Below are 21,408 nucleotides of genomic sequence, written 5' to 3' on the forward strand. Positions count from 1 at the left end.
TTCCCTACAAATTACGGGTACAAATGTCTTCCTCAAGACAACAAATTTCTCTCTGTTTAGAAACACTGAAAATAGTTATTTGGCTGGAAATTTAGGATGTCTAATCAAAGTATGTCCCCAAGTTTAGTTTTCATGTTGAAACAATTAGCTCTTAAACAGAAGACAATTTACCAGGTAGTGGGATCTGATAGCTTGAGGAAAAATGTAGCCTTATAACTGTTTACTGCTGGTGTAACCTTCTCTCTATGTATAAAGCCAGAAAAGCAACACTGAATATTTTGCTAGGGTCCATTTTTCTTTACAAACAGAAAACTAAGGTATTAGCCAGCAGATAACCCTTCCCACTATTCATGAGAATTCAGATATAATATACATATAAGTTAAGTAAGCTAATGAACTGCTGTAGTTCACAATTTGTTCACTGATGAGGTACTCATAAGAATTTCTTGTGAAATAAGAAAAGAAACTGCCGTTCCTGCAAGATTACTTAAATAGTGATCACCATCTTTTTTACCATCTGGATTAAGAGGATATGTTGTTGTATAGTCTCTAGAGTGGGCTATTTAGGAGTGAGTGTTCTGAAGAGAGAAATTTTGTTTTCTTCTTTACCATCTTTCTGGCAGACTCTATTTATTATATAATAATAATAATAAGTAGACTTGTTAGTTCAAAATGTTTTGAATTGTCTTGAACTCTGCAGATGCTAGATAAAAAATATTCCTTTGACTTTACAGAAATAGTAGAACTTGCCTGAGTTTTGTTGTCAAAACTTTTCTGGGAAGTAAGGCTTGACCCTGTCTTGTCATAGAACAGATCTAGCCATAATGGTTTAGATTCAAGTGCCCTCAACTAAAGGTTGCCACCAGTGAGATGCTGCTCACTGTCTCCTGAGTACTCTCTGTGAAAAGTGAGACAGCTTGTTTAAAGTCCCTTGCAGATATGCTCTGTGATAAATCTTTTCCATTGGAAAGAACTATGAGTAATCATCTTGTAGCTGTGCTATCTCAGCTTTGGAGGAGCCAGCTAGGCACAGGTTAGTTCTGATAATCTGTTGGATGGCTCCATCTGGATCTGCAAGTGCACTTGAGGCATACTCAAGAGGTCTTAACAAGAGAGCCAATTGGGTGAGTTAAAGATAGTAACACTTGAAATTTCAGACCCTCTGTAGTCACACGTGGTCATTGTGCAAGACTTTAAGGTAAACTATCATTTTGAAATATGTATTGTTACCTTGACAGTAGGACTTTTCTTGTGTCATGAAGAGCCTGGTTGTCTTGTCTTCAAGATGTCCAGAGCTCCATGTCTTCTGTCAAGGAAAAAAAACAAAATAAAACGATTTTGCGAAGTAAAGTCACCCTGACTGGGAACAAGCTGATTGTTTACTTGGTGGCAGAGGAGTGTCAGGGCCATATGTGAAAAGAACTTCTGGATAAAAATGCTGAAATTAAGTGGGAGTTTTCTCGTTGATTTGAATGAGATCAGTATTTCAGGTAAGGACTTTTAAAAAGGTGATATTCATACTGAGATAAGAGCCCTGTCTTTTGTAGTTGCTCTGTTTAATGAATTCCACATCCTCTCTATGAGCTTGAAGTAATATAAACAGCAGTGAAAAATTTCAGTGCTGATAAAATCTGTGCTTCTTTCTTCATCCATACTGCAGAGGAGAGCATTGAGGACAGCCTCTGAAAAACTCAGGAATCGCTCCTCTTTTTCTACCAATGTTGTATACAACACTCCAGGAACTCGAGTAAACAGATACATCAGCCGCTTGATAGAGGCCCGGCAAACTGAGTCTGAGATGGCTGATTTGAACTTCATTACCCTGAAGTATAAGCAAATTGAACGTGAAAATAAAGTAAGGGGGTTTAAAATTATTTTTACTGATTTCACTGACCATAAGCCAACTAGCATTGGGATTTTTGTTTGGGTTTCATGCAATGTTTAAATACTACTCACTATCTTTAAATACTCCACTGGGCTGTCTCTCCATTAAGAAGGTGACATTATCTCTTCCTTCTATGGAAACGCTTGAAGGGGATAAAAAGAAAGATTAGTATTGTCCTACTTATCAGGATCCTACTCCCTGTTATATATCCTGTGTTTTGGTCTTTCTTTTGATCCTCCAAACTGCCTGAGTCGCTTGTTTAATGCTGTCTCATTGCAATGTGTCTGCCTACTCACTCATCTGCTCTGGAGAAGTGTTAGTGACAAGAAGATGCATAGGTAGCCTGATAAGTATTGATCCAGAAATTCTAGAAAATATTAAAAAAAAAATTAAATCTCTGGACAAGGTTGTAATCTTACACTAGTGTGGCAGTGCTGAAAGCAGGGGATTTATTCCAGACTTACAAGATGCACATTGGCTAACAATTGTTCCTACCTTGTAGGGTTTGGAGTTTTTTGTGAATACAAATTATTTGTATTTACAGCCTTTAGTTTATGTGTTTGAAAAAGCAAAATTGTTATGGTTTTGAAGTAATTTGGCAGTAGCATTTATTTTTCCACTGTAAGTCACTTCATAGTTGTCTGAGATTTCATGTCACTACTGTTTCAAGTTAGAAGGCTGTGTGCCATATTGGATCCAAATTTTTTAAGGTTTTAAGCATAAATTTTGATTTCAAATTTCAAAAGTAATTTATTATTTGACTGTAACTTTTTTCTTTCAAAATAAAAAGTCAGAAGACCAGAAGGTGTAAATGAGATTGAACTTTGGATCTTTCTGAGAAAACACTTTTGTGTTTACACCCCTAGAAAGCTTCCTCTCGTTAACACTGTAGCTTAGTGGAATCAGGAGCAGTAGCTTCTCCAAACTGAGCCCATGTATCTCATTAGCAGCTGCCTCCAAGTCCACTCATTAGTGTTCTGTCCTGAGCAGCTGAGGTGACAGGACTTTTTGAAGGCAACACTAAGGCGTGTTTGGCCTTTTTTCATGATGAGTGAGTAAAGGAAGTGCCACCCCCTTCTGGTTCAAAGTGGCTAAACTTTTTTCTCAAAAAGATAAACTTATATCTGAGCCTAACCCAGTTTTGACTAGTTACAGGGTGAAAGAGAAGTTTGTCAAGGAAATTGTTGTGTAGACTTGCCTCATCTGTTTTTTTCATGTGAATTAAGCCATCATGTTTTTAAACTAAGCAGGGGCTTGTTTTATTTTAAGATACAGTTCTTTCTCACTGAGAATGGACAAGTGTGGTGTCTGGGTATATATAAAATATTTACTGTCGTCATTTCTTCCTTTCTTTAACAGTACCACCAGCTTCAGGATGAGTACTTCACCAGTGCTGTAGTTCTCTCACTAATTCTAGCTGCCTTATTTGGCCTTGTCTACCTTCTAATAATACCACAGTAAGTTTCTGTCTTTTGCTGTCATAACTCAAAGTGGAACATTCTCAGACATCTGCACAGGTCAAAAATTAAAGTCTTTGGAACAGGAATGGGCATCTAGGTTGGTATCTTCTCACATGGGTGATTCTCTGTTAGACCGTCAGTTTAATTGTTATCTCTTTCATTTGTCCATGGAAGACACTTTTCACTATCTATTTTTTTTTTCTTTTGTAGAAATATGCATTTAGAGAAAAAAAACATATTTCAGTGTTTATTTAAACTTTCAGTGGTTATTTTTTACTTATTTAAAGCATTTCTGCAATACAAACAAAGGTGTTACTGCAGCTTTTCTAGATGTGTTTGTGGTACTTTGGATTAAGTATTTCAGGATTGATAGCAACATAAATAAAACTATACGGAGTTTAATGGCAACTAAGTACTTAAAGTACCCATCCATCTGCATTGAGGCCTGCATTTATAGCCTTCATTGAAGTTTTTGGTATCAACACTATCCCTACATTAACTGCCTAGTGCACAGTTTGGCTATGCCCACATAGCTTGCGGTCCGACCTTGACTGCAGTAAAGCAAACATAACAAAATTATGTATTTGGGAGCTGTCCTATGCCTATTGTTGAGTGATTAGTTAGTAATTACCTCAGATTTTGTCAGTTCTATGTGAATGCTTACTGAATAAAAAATACTTAGAGCACTTTCAAATCTAGACATAGATAAAAGAGTGTGTAAGGTATAAAATTATTAATAATGAACTTTTTTTCAGATGAGGATATCAAAACATTAAAAATAAACTTTACTCACTTTTACTATTAGGATTTCAATGGGAATAGAACTGGGCACAGGATAATGCTTTTGAAAATTCCATTTAATTATGGTATTTTCTATTCAGAAATCCCCAGTCATAAAAATACTTCTATATTCTATTATTTCTAGTTGAAAGATTAAAAAACACCTTATTTACTTTAATAAAATACAAATACTAATTTGTAATATAGTACCTTTCATCTAAAGAATTCAAAGTCACTGATAGGAATCATCATTTACATCATCATTTCCAGACTAATGACTCTGCTGACTAATTGGAGTATAATCAAGAAGTCTTTCATGTTCTTCTTCAGTAAGCCACAGCTGCAGTACATAGCAGTTTTGAACAAGGAGAAATAAAGAGTATTAGTGTAGTTGAAGCTAGAATGAATTTCCAAGAATCATATTAATAGCCTTTCCAAAAACTACTGTCACTTAAAAACAGCTGCACGGAGATTCAGTTTAAGTCATGATCTGACAGACACACAAGCTCCAGCAGAATATCACCACTGAAGATCATGAAGATGGACTGGGATAGTTGAAAAAGCCACCCACTGAATGCTCCTAAGTTCTTTCTTCCAGTGTCTTGAGTGGTAGCTTTATACAGCCAAATTGCTGTTTTTCTTGGGCTCTTCCCTTGCTGTGACACAAATGCAAACATGAGCTCAATTAAAACTTTGGAAGTATAGGGGAATTTCCCCTCTTTCATTAATTTGAGCTTTAAGCTGCTGTTTAGATTGCCAAAGTAGTAACAAGTATGGCAAGAGAATGCAAAAGACAGACAAGGCTTGTAATATGTTACTCTAATGGGAGAAGTGATACATCACAATATTTCAAGAAGGAGGTTGATCATCTAGACAAGAAAATGTCATGGGAAAGTCAATTACTGCATAAATATACAGAAATCAATGGGCTTGCCATTCTTACAATTCCTATCATCGTTTGAGCAAAACAGCGTCTCAACTAAAGAACACATTTTATATCCCCAGATGGAATTGGTGAAAGTAAGGCTATGTTCCTGTTAACCTAATCTGTCCAATTATGCAATTATGGAGGTGCATATGCAGTGTAGCCACTAAAAGCCCTGAATATGAACCTTTCTAACGTCTTATTCTGTGTTTATTTAAAAAAAAAAACACGATGTAGCCCTTTTTAGATGCCAACCCAAATGTCTGTCAGCGTCCCAGTCAGCACTACTGTCAGTTGTCAGCTATTGCTGCCTTATAAAATATTGCTGCAGTCATGTCCCCTGCATTCTATTCTAGCATGCTACCATCATGAATACAAGTGAATTCTCTAAAGGCATGAGAGTCTGCCTTGATTAATACTTGTATTTAGAATCCACACTAAGAGCACCCAGGGTCACCTTCCAATTCTGGGTATACATACTACACCACAGAATTCTCCCTGTTCCAGTATCAGTAGGAACTGTTACATGAATTTGAAATCAAAATTAAATAGTTAGAAATTCTACGGGAGAATCGCACACTTCTGCTGTCAGAAACCCTGTAGAAACAATCTTTCCCCAGTAATTGTCAAGGGCACAGATACATATATACCTGAATCCATGGCTCACATGATGTCTGAACTGGCTGGTTTGTTCTCACAAGTTAGAAAAGAAGGTGTGAAGGTCATGTTATGCTACTGTCATACAGCTGTGATTCCATGGTTGTCGTGGGGCCAGGCTGCCCCTGAGCAGAAATCAAATGCACCTGCACTGGTGGACTAATTTTTGTCAGCTTGCTCACGCCCATAAGGTACTTTTCCAAGAGAAGTTTTCTGGAGAAAGAAAGTTCTTGGTTTGCACCCCTCTTCTCATGAAGAACAAGCCTATTTTGATTGATCAGAAGAGGGAAGATTTAGAGTTTAAAAATTATTACAGCATCTATGTGAAACTTAAAATTTGTCTAACCACTGAGGAAGACTCAAAAGGAGAGAGTTGTTCTGCTTCATTAGAAGACAGTCTGGTCTGATTTTATTTGACTTGCTAAGTGTCTGAATTGAATGACCGTTGATTTCTGAATCTTTGAGAAAGAGAAATTAGAAGGAAAAAGCATATGGTAACTGTTAACACAGCTGCCAAGGCCAAGTAATTGAGTTACACACTCCCCTTACAGGAGTCATTATGCTGAATATTCTGCATTAGCCTACAATTAGAAAGTGTCCCTCCTGACTACCATACATTTGAATTTTTGAGGTGCTTTGATGTCCTTGCTAAGGTCAGAGTGGGGACCATATGCAAGAGCATTTACTAATTTCTTAGTCTTGAGAGCAGTGGACTTCACTGTTAAATTTGTGCTGTGATGGTTAGTATAACAGCAAGGTTGAGGAGGAGATCCTCCACCATTTATTTAAAATACTATTTCAGAAGGAGCCCAAACAGAAGTTTGTTCTCATCTATTACTGAGTTGCATTGCAATACTTCTATTGTGTTTTGATTCTAGGAGTACCATAGTTCTTGTTCTCCTGGTGTTCTGCATATGCTTCCTAGTGGCTTGTATTATGTATCTACATGTCACACGAGTACAAGTAAGTGATTTAAGATTTTGTGACTATTCTTCCTTTTGGTGACCATGCTATGTTTGTCTTTTGGCATATGAAGCCATCAGTGTATGCTTCACAGATTCATAGAGTCTGAAATCTATGTGCTTTAAAGTTCATTGGTAAGTAATGTATTAGACACTTCAAAACTGAAGATGGATCATCTGAAAATAGATTTTTTACAGGAGGAATCATTACAGCAGTGTAGCATTCAGTGCCATTAATTCTATGCTTTCTTTTTTGCTAAATCTTTCCTGAACACCTACCACTAAATACTGTGTTCAGATAAACTGCTTTAACCTGACTTCTTTCTCACTACAGAGCACACTATTCTCCCTTTCATTCCAGCTGGTCTGGGTGTAAAGTCCTGCTGACTTCCCTCTGTTTTCAAATTTTTTCCTGCCAAAACAGCAGCTGGTTTGATAGTAAAGCACTATGTTTTGCACACACAATCCTTGGCCTTTTCAAAACCTTCAGTAATGATTAATTCTCCTCCATTATATTTTCACAACAGTAACGATACAGAAGGATATTTGGTTTTTTTAGGGAAGAAATAGGTCTACCAGATCAGAATAAAGCATCTACAGGCTAATCTTCTGATGAAAGAAATCTGTATTTGATTAATCTAAATTTAGTCTTTTCAGACAATTATCAGGAAAAAACACCTACGCAATTAATCAGCTTTGCTGATTAGCACACACAAATTTTAGTTTTAAAAAGTGCCCTTTGGAAGAAGAAAAGCATGTGTTTTCATGGAAACATAAATAGTATATTAGCAGAGTATCAGGTACTGAACAGAACCTTGTTTATAAACTTGAAAAATTATTTGGGAGTAATTTTGATGATCTCTTTTTTTTTATATTAGGGCAGAGTAGTTTATCATCTGTTCTGCTCTCTATAGATGGTAGAAATGCAGATGAAGTTTGTAGGAAGTAACTGCTCTTTATACCATTTCCCTGGGGCTAGTGAAAACTTAAGAAGTGTTCCATCTGTTTTGTCAGTCAAGAAAATTTGTATTTATTCCAGGTTCCTCTAGAGATTCAGTACTATACAGGATCAAATCCAGCATTAGAAAAAGAAAGAAATATAAAACCTTAGAATATCACAATTTAAAACTTTGTGGCAAAAATTCGTCTTATATAATAAAATAGAATTAATATGGTATGGATAATGGATATAGAATTGTAAAAGAATAATTCCCCTATTTTAATCAGTTTTCAGGCACTTACTTGCTGTTTCACACTTCACAAGTGACTCAGCTTCTCCATGCTTTAGCATTAAATGCCTTACTCATAAAACCACTTTGATAATATTTTACTGTACCAGTTACCTAGAATTTTGGGAATCTGACAGTACTTATTTAGTTAATATAAATTCCACAAATAGAAGAAAACAAAGAAAATTAAACCCAAAATTCTATGCTATCATAAAAGTGTAGATGCAATCTTAGAATGTCTTAAACTCAGAAGTATAAATCTTATTAGTGTCAGAATTTTAATTCAGACCTCATCTTTTAAACGTTTCTTTTCCATTTTAAACCAATAGCCTAGCATGTCAACATTTAAAACATATATGCACTACACAGACCAAAAAAAATTGTCTGCGCAATGTGTCAGGACATGCGATCTTTGAATTTGTATTTTGCTTTGTCCCTATTAACTATCCAGCACTATCTTCAAACTATGGGTATTATCTCTTTAACAAGCAGTAGATAGCTTATTTGGTTGAAAACTGAATTAATGGACTTTATACACTTTCTTCAAACACAATTATTTTGTGTTTTATTTATATGGATAAAACCACACATGTTCCACCCCATGTGTACATAGGATTTTCATCTAGTTAAGTGGACAGTTTGATGGGTAAAATACTATGGGGATGATCACATTCAGAGCATGGCAGTTTATGGTTATACTTTACCTGGAAACCAATAATAAGTGGGATACTACAGGAGTTTATCCTGAATTCTGTCCTGTTTGACACTTTTATCAACAGCCTGGAGAAGGACATGGCATATACTTATGTCAAGTTTTCAAATTACTACAGTTTCGTAAGAACAGTAGTAAGTAAGTAGTAAGAACAGGCAGGATGACTATTGAGAGGGTCCTAGATAGGTTGACAGAATGGGCCAACAGGAATCTTATAAATACAGAATGGATAATGCAAAGTCCAGGCCCTGAGAAGAAATAATCCCCTGCAATGACACAGGAGGAGTAACCAACTCTGCAAAAATGGCCCTGACACTCTGGGGATCAAGGCAGACAGTACTTTTGGGCCCCCTAAGGTCCCTTCCAGTCAGAACTGTATGATAGTGATGAACAAAGGCAGAAATAGTCTGTCTTTTTTTCATAGTGTAATTTTGGATGTTACTGTATCTTCTCCCTTGAGAAAAAGCTTTTCAATCTCAGATTCCTATAATTTGAGCTATTTGTTCTACAATATGCTCAGTTTTATTAAAGGTGATATACCTCAGGTATCCTAATCTGTTTTATTGATGCTAACAGTTACATTGGTGTAGCAAATTAACTCAGATCCATAGTACAAATCTACTATTGATACTATATTGATTGCTCAACACCTACGTTTACATGGACTTAACCTATACTGAAGCCAGAATGTATTTGTAGATCATACTTCCTTTTTTTTCTGTAATTGCTTGTATTCTCATGTGTCACAGCCCATATGAAGTTGATTCATCTATAACTGCCTGAAACGTTTAATAACATGGTCATACATACAGGGGAAATGTCTCTATGCAAAAGGAAAGGGACACATTTCAATACATGATTTCTGTTTTGCCAAGGCTAAAGTAGCCTCTCTCTATAAGTGCTTTGCTGCCTGCTGGAAGCTATGCTTTTGAGGTCGGTGATACCCATGAAGTGAATAGCTTTTCTTCAAAATTGTTGATTTTCATCCAAAAATTAGGTGTTTGCTTGCTCTATTTGACCTTAGGTGAAATCGAACCTTGATAAATCTGAGCTTCCTCCTTTTAAACGACACAGGATAATCCCCACTTTAAATCTGACTGTTTCTTGGATTTGATTCTTGACCCTTAAAGTCACTGGAAGAAGTCCTGTGGTCTGAAAGATATATCCAGTAGATAATAGATGCACCAAACATTCTTAGTGCAAAGGGAAAGGAAGAAAAGAAGCTTTACCTGGAAGCAGAGTTGGTCAGAATGACTGGAACGGGCCTAAGTACACAGCCTGACAGACTTACCTTTCCTGTCTCACGTTCTGTCACAGACTTCATAGGAGCAAGAACTTGACGTGTAATAGTGTGATAAATGGAATCACGGTAAAAGTGGAGATAAACAAAATGTTCACAAGACTCCATTTCACCAGATACTTTTGTTCTCTACTGCTGTTTCTGACAAATTCAATGTTTTTATGAGTCACAATAATTAAAACTACCCTGGCATTTTACATGCCTATTATAACAGAAGACATATGTGCCACTCCAAAATTTTATGCTATCAGAGTATGTTCTCTTGGATCACAATTTGGAACTGAAAATTTGCAAGACAAAAGTTGCTTTGGGTATTTTCCCCATGAGAGCAAAATCAAGTGCCGTCCTCATGTATTATTTACATCATGAGTAGACATAAAACTAAAATTTCTAAGAGTTCTAATTATAGTGAGAAATAATGTATAGCAATAATAATTTCACATTTATTATCTCCAAAACTGGAATTACAGTTAAAATACGTCTACAAAAATAACCAAATAACAGTTACTATGCAACAATAACTACAATTTCGTAATTTGCAGTACAGGTTAAATTTCTGTACCCCTTATTCACTTCTCTTTATAGACTACTAAAAAATAACAACCCCACCTTAAAAATATTTTAAATATTTTATCTATAAATCTTTTTTTTCTTCTTCCTTAGTGTTTTCCAGGGTGCCTGACCATACAAATTCGTACCATTTTGTGTATTTTTATTGTGATCTTAATATACTCCGTGGCTCAAGGCTGTGTGGTGAGTATTTGAATCAAGTATCACTTAAATTAGCATTCTGTTTAAAGAACAAGCTGGGGCAGGTCCATTAAACACATACCATATTTTCATCTGATGAATTCCTACTTCTTTTATTATTCATACTTGCAGAGCATGCTTCTTCAAAATTAATCCCCTTTGCTGCAATTTGAACTTCCATTGCCCTGAGACAATGTATTGTGTAGGACAGTGTATTGAATTAGGAATGGCAAAGCTATTAGCAAATTACAGATAATACCTATTCAAAACCAATATAAATTTGTATGTCAAACCTTAGCATCATGTGGACTGATGATGTCATGCACTTTGTGGGAAAACTGTTTTTAAATGTTCAACTGCTTGCTAGTTCAATGGCTAATATTTTGTGACAGACAAGGTATGGTGTCAAAACAAGATTGCTATTTCTATGTGGCAACTTATGGAACATATTTCTGTGTAATAACAGGGTGATACTTTTAGTCTAGGCAGATCAGAAAGATAGATTTTAAAATATTGACAGTTTTGTGTAACGAGAAGAGGTGCTTACACTATGCTACTTACATGATCCATTCACGTCTAATGTCTAAAAAGCTTCTGTTGTATGAAGTGAACATGCTCAATACTTCTGAAAATTAAGCTTCCTTTACTGTAGATTAGCAGAGAGTTCAACATGGTGGACTTGAATTCCAATGGTATTCAAACTTCCACCTAAGTATTTGTCAGTCAGTTGCCTTGATGAATTCCTAGTGCTCAATTTCAGCATTTTGGCTGCTAATGCTAATGAACTAAACATATTAGGGTACTCGAAGGAAAGAATCTGCACAAAAATAGCACATAAAACACAATTGGAAATGCTGAGAAGGCAGATGTTTCAAATCATGCCTCTCTGCAGGAATTCGACAATGTGTTCTGACCATTAAGAAAACGTGAGCAATTCTCAGTGCTGAGATGCCAAGCCTCGTATTTTGTATTTTGTGTATTCACTTGTCCCTGGACCTGCCCCGAGAACATAATAACTAGCTTATCCCCATGAACTGAATGGGCAGAGGATCCCTTTTCTGTGAATTCCAATGTCCCGAGAGGAGCCAAGAATTACTGATGCTGAGACATTTCTGGGAATTCCTGAACATCATCTGTGTGAGTAACACACAGCTGTAATAGCACACAGACACATATATGGTTCCTAATGTGGACATAAGCACAAAATGCATAGAGCTTTGCAGTGATTCCAGGCTAGCTTCTGAGCAAATTCTGTGTATCTGACTTTGGGATTGAGATTAAAGTTATGACAGCCAAAACTTTTGTGAATCAGCCTCCACAGATCTGACACTTACTTTGACCAAATGAAACAAGCACCATTGTTGCCACTTAAAGATGGTGAGAATGAGAAACAGACATTGTAAGCCCTAATGCAAAGCTGATCAATAGTGTAAGAAGACAGATTAGAATTCAGAAGTTCTGACCTCCAACAAGGCAGTGATCATTCAGTTACAACTTGGAATAGGTGAGAAATATAACTTTGTCCTTTCCTGAACAAAAATAACTTGTAACCTAAGGAGAAATGTTTAATCAGTAGAAATTATTAGTTCCTGCAAGGTAATGCCTCTTGAATTCTCAGTTATCAGAAGAGCTAGGTGTTGAGGTTCCACTATTGGTTGTACAGCAGATAATGTTTCCCTGGATAGATTGCAGATCATTGATGAAGCCCTCATGCATGTGTATGTTTTTGGATGAGTTTACAATGAAAGCATTTTTAAGGATATTGAACAAAATCCCGTTAAAGGGGTTTTTCATTTCACTCTCTCAATCTCATTTCATAGTGTTACCCATTATGAGTTTAACTCACATTTTATTTATTATGTCTCATCCTTCTAAGTTAATACAACCCCCATAAAATACATGGTTTAATCACCCTTCAGGTTGACTCAGGTCAGTTACTTTACAGCATACTATAAAATTTCATTGTCAATGTTTGGGATGAAATAAAAAGGTCTTAAAACACACTTCAAAAGAGAAAGCGTAAGTACAGGGCAGAGCGTATATGATGGTGCCTGTTAAATCAATTTCACACTACCATCCCACTCTCCCCACTTATACTAACTCTTATCCATTTCCTCTGTGAGGGTTGAAGGTTGGACTGCAGTTAAAACTGGAGCTCTAGGGACTTGCACTATATGCCAGAAATTCCTCTCTTCCTTGTGTAACAGCTCTGAGATATGTACATGACATTGTCTTTAGGATAGGCAGGTTAGGTTTCCCCAAATTTCCAATAAGCAATATACAAAAAAAATTTTATTTCCCAGTCTAAGAAGGAAATGAAACTCCTTGGATAACTGCAATGACAGGAATATTAAAGATGAGTCCTTGTGTTTGAAACATATGTGACAGCAGAAGTCGCTGTGAGATGGAAAAAGATATTATGTTTAGTTTTTAACTCAATAAAAATATGTTTTCCTTTGTATTTAAGTAATTGAAGTTTATATGATTTACATAGTCAATAAAACAAACATTTATTTATATCTCTGCTCTGTACAAGAACCTTTTTCACCTGCATGGCCACATAAAATGTTAACTGAAGTTCCTTAATTTTGCAGGAATATGCTGGCTTGAGAATCTCTTAGGTTTTAGGAGCACTGAGAGGGAAACTATTAAACTAAGCCCACACTTGAATTGGTTGTCCTTGTTGGCCTCTAATTAACAAATTGTGTCTCTCCCCTAAAACTCAGTGGAGCATTGCAGGAAAAGGAGATTTTAATACAGCATTGAGTTGGGTGGGAACTCCACAGCCATAGTTTTCCAAGTAGAAATGAACTACAGTCAGCCTCCATAGCAACTACATTTCTGTTTATTTCGCATTTAACTTTCTCCCCTTCTCACCTCTCCTGTGTTTTCTAGGTTGGCTGCATGCCTTGGGTTTGGAATACCAATTCCAGCAGCTCAATAGTTATAATTTCTCCTGGTGGAACAAATAAAACAATGAATGAACTTCCATGTGACACAGCCCACTATGCTTTCCTTTCCTGCATAGTGGGGACTCTCACCTTGGCAATATTTCTACGTGTATCTTCCTTGCCAAAAATGATTCTCCTGCTTTTTGTTACAATTTTGTACATAGTTATTCTGGAACTCAGTGGTTACAGAAAAGCAGTGGGGTAGGTATCCAGCTAAATTAAACAATGGGTAATTTTCTATAGATAGTCACACATTGACTACTTATTTCTGAATTGTCCTCTAGTGTTCAGTGCTGCCTAGGACTATAGACTCAGTAGAGCGTAAGAAATACTTCAGTCATCCTCTCCCCAGCAACTGTAGGATCTAGTAACATCCATCAACTGGAGATCAGCTTTTGGGAGTTGGCAACTGTTGCCCCATTGTTCTGTAGTTTTATGCTAATGTACCCCAGCTGAACACACTGCAGTCTAACTATCATATGGAATAGAAAAACACAGTTAAAAACTTAACTGCCATGTTTCAGCAGCCCTCAAGCAACCCCAATTTCAGTTAAGCTTTTGAGCTTTTCAATGTTTTTATATTTCCTAATTAAAAATGTGCACACACATTATAATAATGCATAGCATTAAAAAATCCTCAAGAAGTTGCATGTTGGCATGATGCAGTGATCAGATGTACTGCCACCCATCTCTCTGCCCAGATGAGCCTCCTCAAAAAAAGCTAGTGATTAGGAGGTACCCATGTGTTCTAAACTAAAGATCTGATATTAAAAATGTGCAGCCTTAGGTATTAGACCTGGAATAAACCCATTTATTTTCTTCTTATTTTTAAGGGGCGGCTCCTTTTATATGCGTGGTTATGAACCAATACTAGCTATTTTGCTATTTTCTTGTGCTTTGGCCCTGCATTCAAGACAGGTGGACTTGAAACTGCGTCTGGACTACCTCTGGGCAGTGCAGGTAAATCACAGGACTTTACAGTATCCATGCACAAAAAATGATGTCTGACTTTTTGAATTGGTTGGACTCAGATTACAGAACAAATTACTTGGACTCAGACACTCAAATTTTTTCATGTCTTTTGGGGTTCACAGAGAAAGATTATTTTAGAGCTTTCTTTCCACAGACCTGTAAAGTTCATCTTTTTCCTGGAGAAGTGACTTTTTTGTTTCTTTGCAGTTGTTCCAGTATATCATTAATCAAATAATATATTTATATCTAAGGTGCATTAGGAATAAACTGTTAACAATAGAAACTTGAGATAAAAAAATCAATTCCATGGGGTTTTTTTATCTGATTATTCAAAAAGGGATGAAAGTAAATAAATATTCAGTTAAACTGAAAAGAAGCAAATAAAACTGATAAAAGGAAATATTTAAACCTATATTATACAAAGAAACTATGGAACTCTTTCTCAGAGGAAGATCAGAAATTTATTTAGATACCAAGTTCAGGGACCTTTTTTGAAAATTTAATTCCTAACTATCATAATCACAGCAAAAACCTACAGAAATTATATTAGCCATAACATGGGCATCAGGATATGTCTACCTCCTGTCACACCTCTCAGCAGTCTAATTCCCACGTCCAAGGTGTTTTACACCGGCCCCCAAGGGAAGGAGAAAGTTGAATATGTAAGTTTGTTTGGTGGAATTTGGAAGTTTTCATTACAGTAAAGCTTACATTCCTGTAGTTGACAGAGGTCGTATTCTGTTCTCATCTGCATCCTGTGAACTGTGTTGTGAAGAAGACCATATAAATCATTGTAGCGCTTGCTTTTACACATAACATCAAGACTGAAACACATGGGTTACTGGTTGACTGGAACACATCCCTGGATCCACTGTATTACATAAAGTGGAGAAAGCAGTTATGACTTAGCTCTATTATATTCTGCGTGAGAAGTTTTTCTACCTAGCAGTTAAGCTTCGTTGGGATTTCTTGATTAACTTGATGTCCAAGACTGTGTTCCCCTCTTTTATGCTTTAAGATTATCTTGTTCTATAATTTCCATGAACTCTGTACAGCTCAGCTGAGTGTGATCGTTTAATTCAGTTTTTGTCCTATGACCTGCAGTATTCATAACTGCTGTGCCTGTCAGCCTCAGAAGCTTGTTTTGGATAAAGTGATACTAGTTTCTGTTTGCTATGGTGCCAAATACAATTTTCAGATGGAAAAAAAAAATCACCTGATTTTGAAATTCGGTGCTGCACATGCCTCGCTGGATAGTCACTAACTTTATGTGGGCTGGCACGCGGTGGAAGTATGTGAGTGCCATATGATCCATGAATACAAAACCTTCTGTATGTTATTCCAGGCCCTGATCATCATTCCAGCTACTGCAACTTCCATGGCAAACTGTGCATCCCTAATGCAAGTACTGCTTAAAGATGCTTAGTTTTAAGTTAGCTTTTAATTAACAATTAATTAGTTTAAAAAACTTAAGTACAGGAGTATGGGATGCTTGTCTAATGAAAGACCAGAACTGGACTTGGACAGTGGTAAAGGAAGAAATATGAACTTTTCTGTTTTCTTGGAGACAGGTTATATAAAAATACCTAGTCGTCTATCACTATTATTAAAACCATTGTGCACTTTCTCCAAGGGACAATAAGGGGAGATATGAAATGAAATTTCAGTATTGTCCAGTGGCATTTTCAGGTACCATCTCAAAAAGTGCTTTTCATCTGAGAAGATCAAATGCCATTTTCAGATCTTTTTAGTTGCAAATCAGAGACTTACGTAGTGCCACCTTGTGTGTGAAGTTTGCATGATAATAATGAGAAAGGAAAAAAATCAGTTTAGGTAGAAAATTCAGAATTTACATAACATCAACGTAACTACCATTCTTTGAAATCAGTACACTATTCTTGGTCTCTTAGATTATCTGGGCATATACATTTCATCTTCTCAATTCCAAGTGGAAGATCTATTCCCTGTGCAATAAGTAATAGTGGATAACATGTTGAAAGAAATGCTGTTCTGCTTCCCACTCTGTGTATTGGTTGTAAATGATATTGATTCCAAGGACTAATTAACGTAACATGCAGAAGTACTGTCCATGATGGATGTTACAGAAGTGCTTATTGTACTGATATATTCAAATGGATAAGCAAAAAAACCCCCAAAACATTGTCTTTGAACTTACTAGGTTCTACAGCACAGTAAAAATCTGAGTATTAAAGGCTTGGGGAACACGGTTTGTTGGAAATATCTATATGTTAACGCTGCCTTTGAATAGTTAGCAAGCTGCAGGCTATTAATTGTTTAACAGCCTTTAAGAGGAGACAAGTAAGAGCTGGTTTTCTCTAGCTGCTGGACTGCAGGAGCCTTCTATAAGGCTAAAAGCAGTATTGGTCATGTTTCTCTAAAGCCATAATACTACTTACCATTAAACCATATTGGCTTAACTTGGTTATAATTCTGGTAACAGAAGTTTTAGAAAGTCCGTCAACTTAGTGCTCAGGGCCTATGGAGATTTTCTGGTTTGCAAAGGGAGTGTGCTGATTCTTTGTGCAAACATTGAATTGCATGAACCAAATGCTAAAGCTAGATTCACATCTCCCAGTAGCCAGCCCCTACTGTGTGAAGATACTCCAGCATGGTTCAGCATGTCATTTTAGGAGGCTTTTTAATTGCTGGCTTATATCTGGGGGAATTTCAGACTCAAGGGCTATTCTGGAAGCTTCAAGCACTTTGCATACTTTTAGTAACATTCTTTGTTGGGCTAATCCTGTAAAAATGTTCTCAGATGAATAAAAGCGTTTGTGGCATAGGCTGCAATAAAAAGGATTTCATAGATAATTTCTTTTATTTCGTCATGAACAACAGTCTAGTACTACTAAATTATATTTTAAACAGTGAAAGTATCCTGAAATTAATCAGTAGGAATACATAGATACATACTCAGTGGTCTATGCTAAGGTCTGAGGAAAACATACTTCCACACATTTTTTCCACCCCATCAGGGAAAAAAAGTTCTTTGAAGAGCAGTTTCAAACAAGAAAAACTGACTTAGAATAAACACACAGTTTCAAGATAAGTTAATCTAATTTCCACTCATCGAGGTTGCATAACCAGAACAGTGATAATACACTAGAATTTATGTACATCATGTGGAAAGAATACATTTTCTATGGATGATATGTTGTTAAAACGCTTATATTTGTACTTACTGTTCACACGTTAGTGGTGTTATAGGCTCTTGTTGATTTGCTAGGGTATATTTCTGTGCCAGATTTAACCTTTCTGAATATCACAGTATTTTCAGAAAATGTCTGTTGGTTGTTTTCTTGATATTTTTAATAGGCATTTGGAGGAGAATTTTGTTTTCTGCATAACATTGTTGAGTAACTGTGTGCCTCATATGACAATAACTATGAATAGCAAATATAGGAGCATTTTACTTATTTGTGACTGGTAATCACTTTTGATCATGCAAATTATTTAATAAAACTGGGAGAGAAAAAAAAGAATGGACAAATAAATACAAGTAATAAATTCATGAAGATCCTAAAGCTGCCAAAAAATGTGGTTGCTCCCTCACCCAGGATTTGTCACAGGAGGAAAACAAGAATAATAAAATGATATGACTTCATTTGATGCATTTGATTGATGCATTTAGGGAGTACTAGAATATCATTCTGCTGTCTCTTCTAGTCCGTTACACTTGTAAGAAGTATCAGTTTTACAGTCTGCAGGCAAGACTTGCCAGGTGTCTTCGCACTTCCCCTCAAAAATCTGGCTCTACAAAAGCAGTGTGATGGGTTTGTTCCCTGTGGATGTAGTGCCATCTTCAGGTAAACAAAATGAGATTTCCATGGCGCTGGCGCCTAGCTTCTTTTTAACTGAATCTTGAAACGGTATTTTCATGTGGTATCTATTTAGTTGGTGACTTTTCTACAGTATTTTTAGGTTTATTAAACTGTCAGGTGATACAACTGTTCAGACCACTTTCCAGATAGAGGATGGGTAATCACTTACCAGCATTGTAAAAACTGTGGGATCATGTATAACTATGTAAAATGCAGTAGATGTTAATTAGATTGATATAAAAAGTCATAGTACCAAAACCATTTTAAATTTTGCCACCATGTCCAGTGCAAAAATAAAGCCTGCTTTTAAATACTGCAGCTCTACAAGTACAGTTGGGTTCCACAAAATGACCTAGCTGTCACAAATACCAAACAGGTATAAACAAACAGCAGAATGTGAAAAATTATGTTGGTGCATTTTCTTTCTTGTTTATTTTCACAATAATCTGCCTTGTTTTTTGAGCTAGTAGCTATTGCATAAATATGCTGGCAGCTTTCCTTAATTAGCCAATGGCAATAGGGGCAAATAGATTAAGGTTTAAATGCCATTTAGCTGTTTGGATAATATTCCCACCAGAAATGTAAATACCTGTGATCTGTGCAATTTTAATCTTTCAGCCCCAAGTACTCCTTCTCCCTTCCCAGTGTCTGTTTTTCCTGAGAAAGAATGATGCCTATGCATTCTTTAATCTCAGCTGCTCAAAGAGCACTAGAAGGTCATGAGTCACAAGGAGGAAGGACAGTTTTCATTGCACTTCCCTGAAGGGCAGAAAGCAGGAAGCTGGAAAAAGGTACAGAAAATACCAGTGATTGGCTTACTTCCCTCCCATATTATCTGTGTGATGGGATAGTTTTAGTTTGTTGGACATGACTAAGTCTTTTTTTACCTCACCTTCACTCCTTTATCTTCCCTTGTGAGAGATGCAATGACATTTTTGCTCTTTCCCCAAGCAGCTTCTGAGGAATTGAATAAATGAGAGCTGTCTTAGGCAGTGCAAGACAAGAGGATAGATACTCAAGCTCCTTGCAGTAGTAGCAGATGAGGTACACTTCAGTTCATATTCCTAATGGATCACTTCAATAATAAAGCAGGATGTTAAGCATGATCTGTGGATGGGTTAAGGGCAGTCCATGCAGAGACTCTGTCTAGGGTACCAGCAACAATACAGCAGTATTGACCAGTGTGTGTTCTAAGATAATATGCCTTTGCTTTTCAGCATGAGAAAGTAATGCAGAAGGAATGCTGTGCTAATTCCATGAATGTTCTGTTTCTAGTTCTGTGGCTAGGTCAGGCAGAGCTAACACAGCTTAGTTTTCAGGGCACTGCATTGGCCCACATGGGTATTGTCAGGGCTACTTTCTCCCAGAACACACGGAGATAGTGCACTCCTCTCTCTCTCTCTGTTAGCTAGGAGGTGCTTGACCTCAAATAGGTCAGGGGACAAAAAAGTAAGAGCACTCCCCTTGTTCTGCTGTTTACATAATTCGCTCCTATTTTAGGTTTGCTGCCATTATCCACCATGGTATTATTCAAGGGCTTTCCATGATGTTAGGGGTTTTTTCATGTGAAAATGAAGATTTTCTCAAACGCTTAGTGTTTGATTAGTCTGACGGCGCCCCAGGAAAGCTGAGACCCTTGTGCTCAAGCAGTCTTCCAGCACTGCCTGCTATGGGGACCCTTCAAGGAGTCGTCTGCTAGATCAGAGTGCAGTTCAGCTGATTTGCTCAGGGTCACATGCCAAAAGAGAGACCTCCTGCTGGGTCTCCACACCTTTACCCACTGCCATTGACTGCTAGCTGCCTTGAAGAACCTACATTACCAGTTTGTAGTTAACACTCTTTATTAATTAAAAAAAATGGTGAGAAGTTAAGGTTTTAGGATTGCTGGTAATAGTATCTGACTGCAAAAATGTATTCAAAGCAATATGCAGACAAGCTCTAACCCCCAGTGAAAGCTAGCTCGAGGAAATCAGTCAGCATGGATAGAGTACAATTCTTACCCCATAGGTGTCCATATGGGGGAGAAGAGAGGTTCAGCCTGCCAACTAATCCCAGAAGATATGATGGAGTCTTCTTCCCTTTCTTAACTCTTCTTTATGTTTGTAGCGGGTTGAGTTCGATAACCGGGCGGAAACACCAATTAAATGTAGTGGTTTTGGTTCAAAATATTCATTACTTACTTATTTTCCTTCTGTGAGATAAGAATTAGGAGAAAGCAAAGCAGGCACAAACCTTAAACAGTTGCAGTACAATGAAAGAGTTTTCTTAATAATAGAATTAAAAGTAAAGAGAAATAACAAGAAATTAAAGCAAATCCCCCCCCTCCCCCCTTTCCAGCACTTCTTTTACCGAACTCGCACAAAGGATAACAGAACATGGGATGTTAGTCAGTGTTGCAGTTCTTGAAAAGTCTCTCTCTTATGCTTAAGGAAAAAGGGTTTTCTTCCGTTGCACGTGGTTCCCAAACTGCCACCAACAGCAGACCCGCCCGGAAACAATCAATCTGCTATGGTGAAAAATATCTCTCCCATGAAAGATCTCACAGTTCCTTCACACTGCAAAACATGGGCCATCACATGGGGTTATTAATCTTTTTAAGGATAAGTTATTTTGGCCTGCGCACAAAGGCTTTCTTCGCCACAAGTGTCTAAAAGCCTCTCACTGCTTCTATATAGCCTGGCATAGGCACTCTTCACAATCTTCACGGGCCACATGTGGATTCTCCATCCCCCCAAGTACTTCAAATGGATTAAAGAGACAAACAGTTTGTGATATTACAGTTTCTTGCCACAGCATGCAAGAAGGTTTTTAAGCTCCACACGAGAATCGCGGCACCGCCCTCTTTTCTCCCGTCGCCATTTCCAGCTCCGTCCCACAGGACTCGCTTTCTCTTCTCTCTGACTCCAAAGCCGCCACGTTGAAGAGTGTTCTTGTTCGGGCTTTACGGTGGAGAAAGCCTCGCTCCCTTTGTGCTGCTGGCTGC

The 21,408-nt window shown here is 37.1% G+C and overlaps 1 protein-coding gene across 1 annotated transcript in view; it reads left to right on the forward strand.

Moving 5' to 3' along the window:
* The window catches only part of ADCY1 (adenylate cyclase 1), an 89,273-nt gene extending 74,605 nt beyond the window's left edge, over positions 1 to 14,668 (forward strand). The window contains exons 10-15 of the mRNA XM_017732038.1: positions 1,661 to 1,855; positions 3,245 to 3,342; positions 6,586 to 6,670; positions 10,574 to 10,663; positions 13,556 to 13,812; positions 14,445 to 14,668. Coding sequence (XP_017587527.1) covers positions 1,661 to 1,855; positions 3,245 to 3,342; positions 6,586 to 6,670; positions 10,574 to 10,663; positions 13,556 to 13,812; positions 14,445 to 14,619 — 900 coding nt within the window. The 3' untranslated portion in view covers positions 14,620 to 14,668. The remainder of the gene's footprint in view (positions 1 to 1,660; positions 1,856 to 3,244; positions 3,343 to 6,585; positions 6,671 to 10,573; positions 10,664 to 13,555; positions 13,813 to 14,444) is intronic.
* Positions 14,669 to 21,408: the final 6,740 nt, after the last annotated feature.

Source organism: Corvus brachyrhynchos, unplaced genomic scaffold (assembly GCF_000691975.1).
Source record: "Corvus brachyrhynchos isolate BGI_N302 unplaced genomic scaffold, ASM69197v1 scaffold264, whole genome shotgun sequence".
NCBI lineage: Eukaryota > Metazoa > Chordata > Aves > Passeriformes > Corvidae > Corvus > Corvus brachyrhynchos.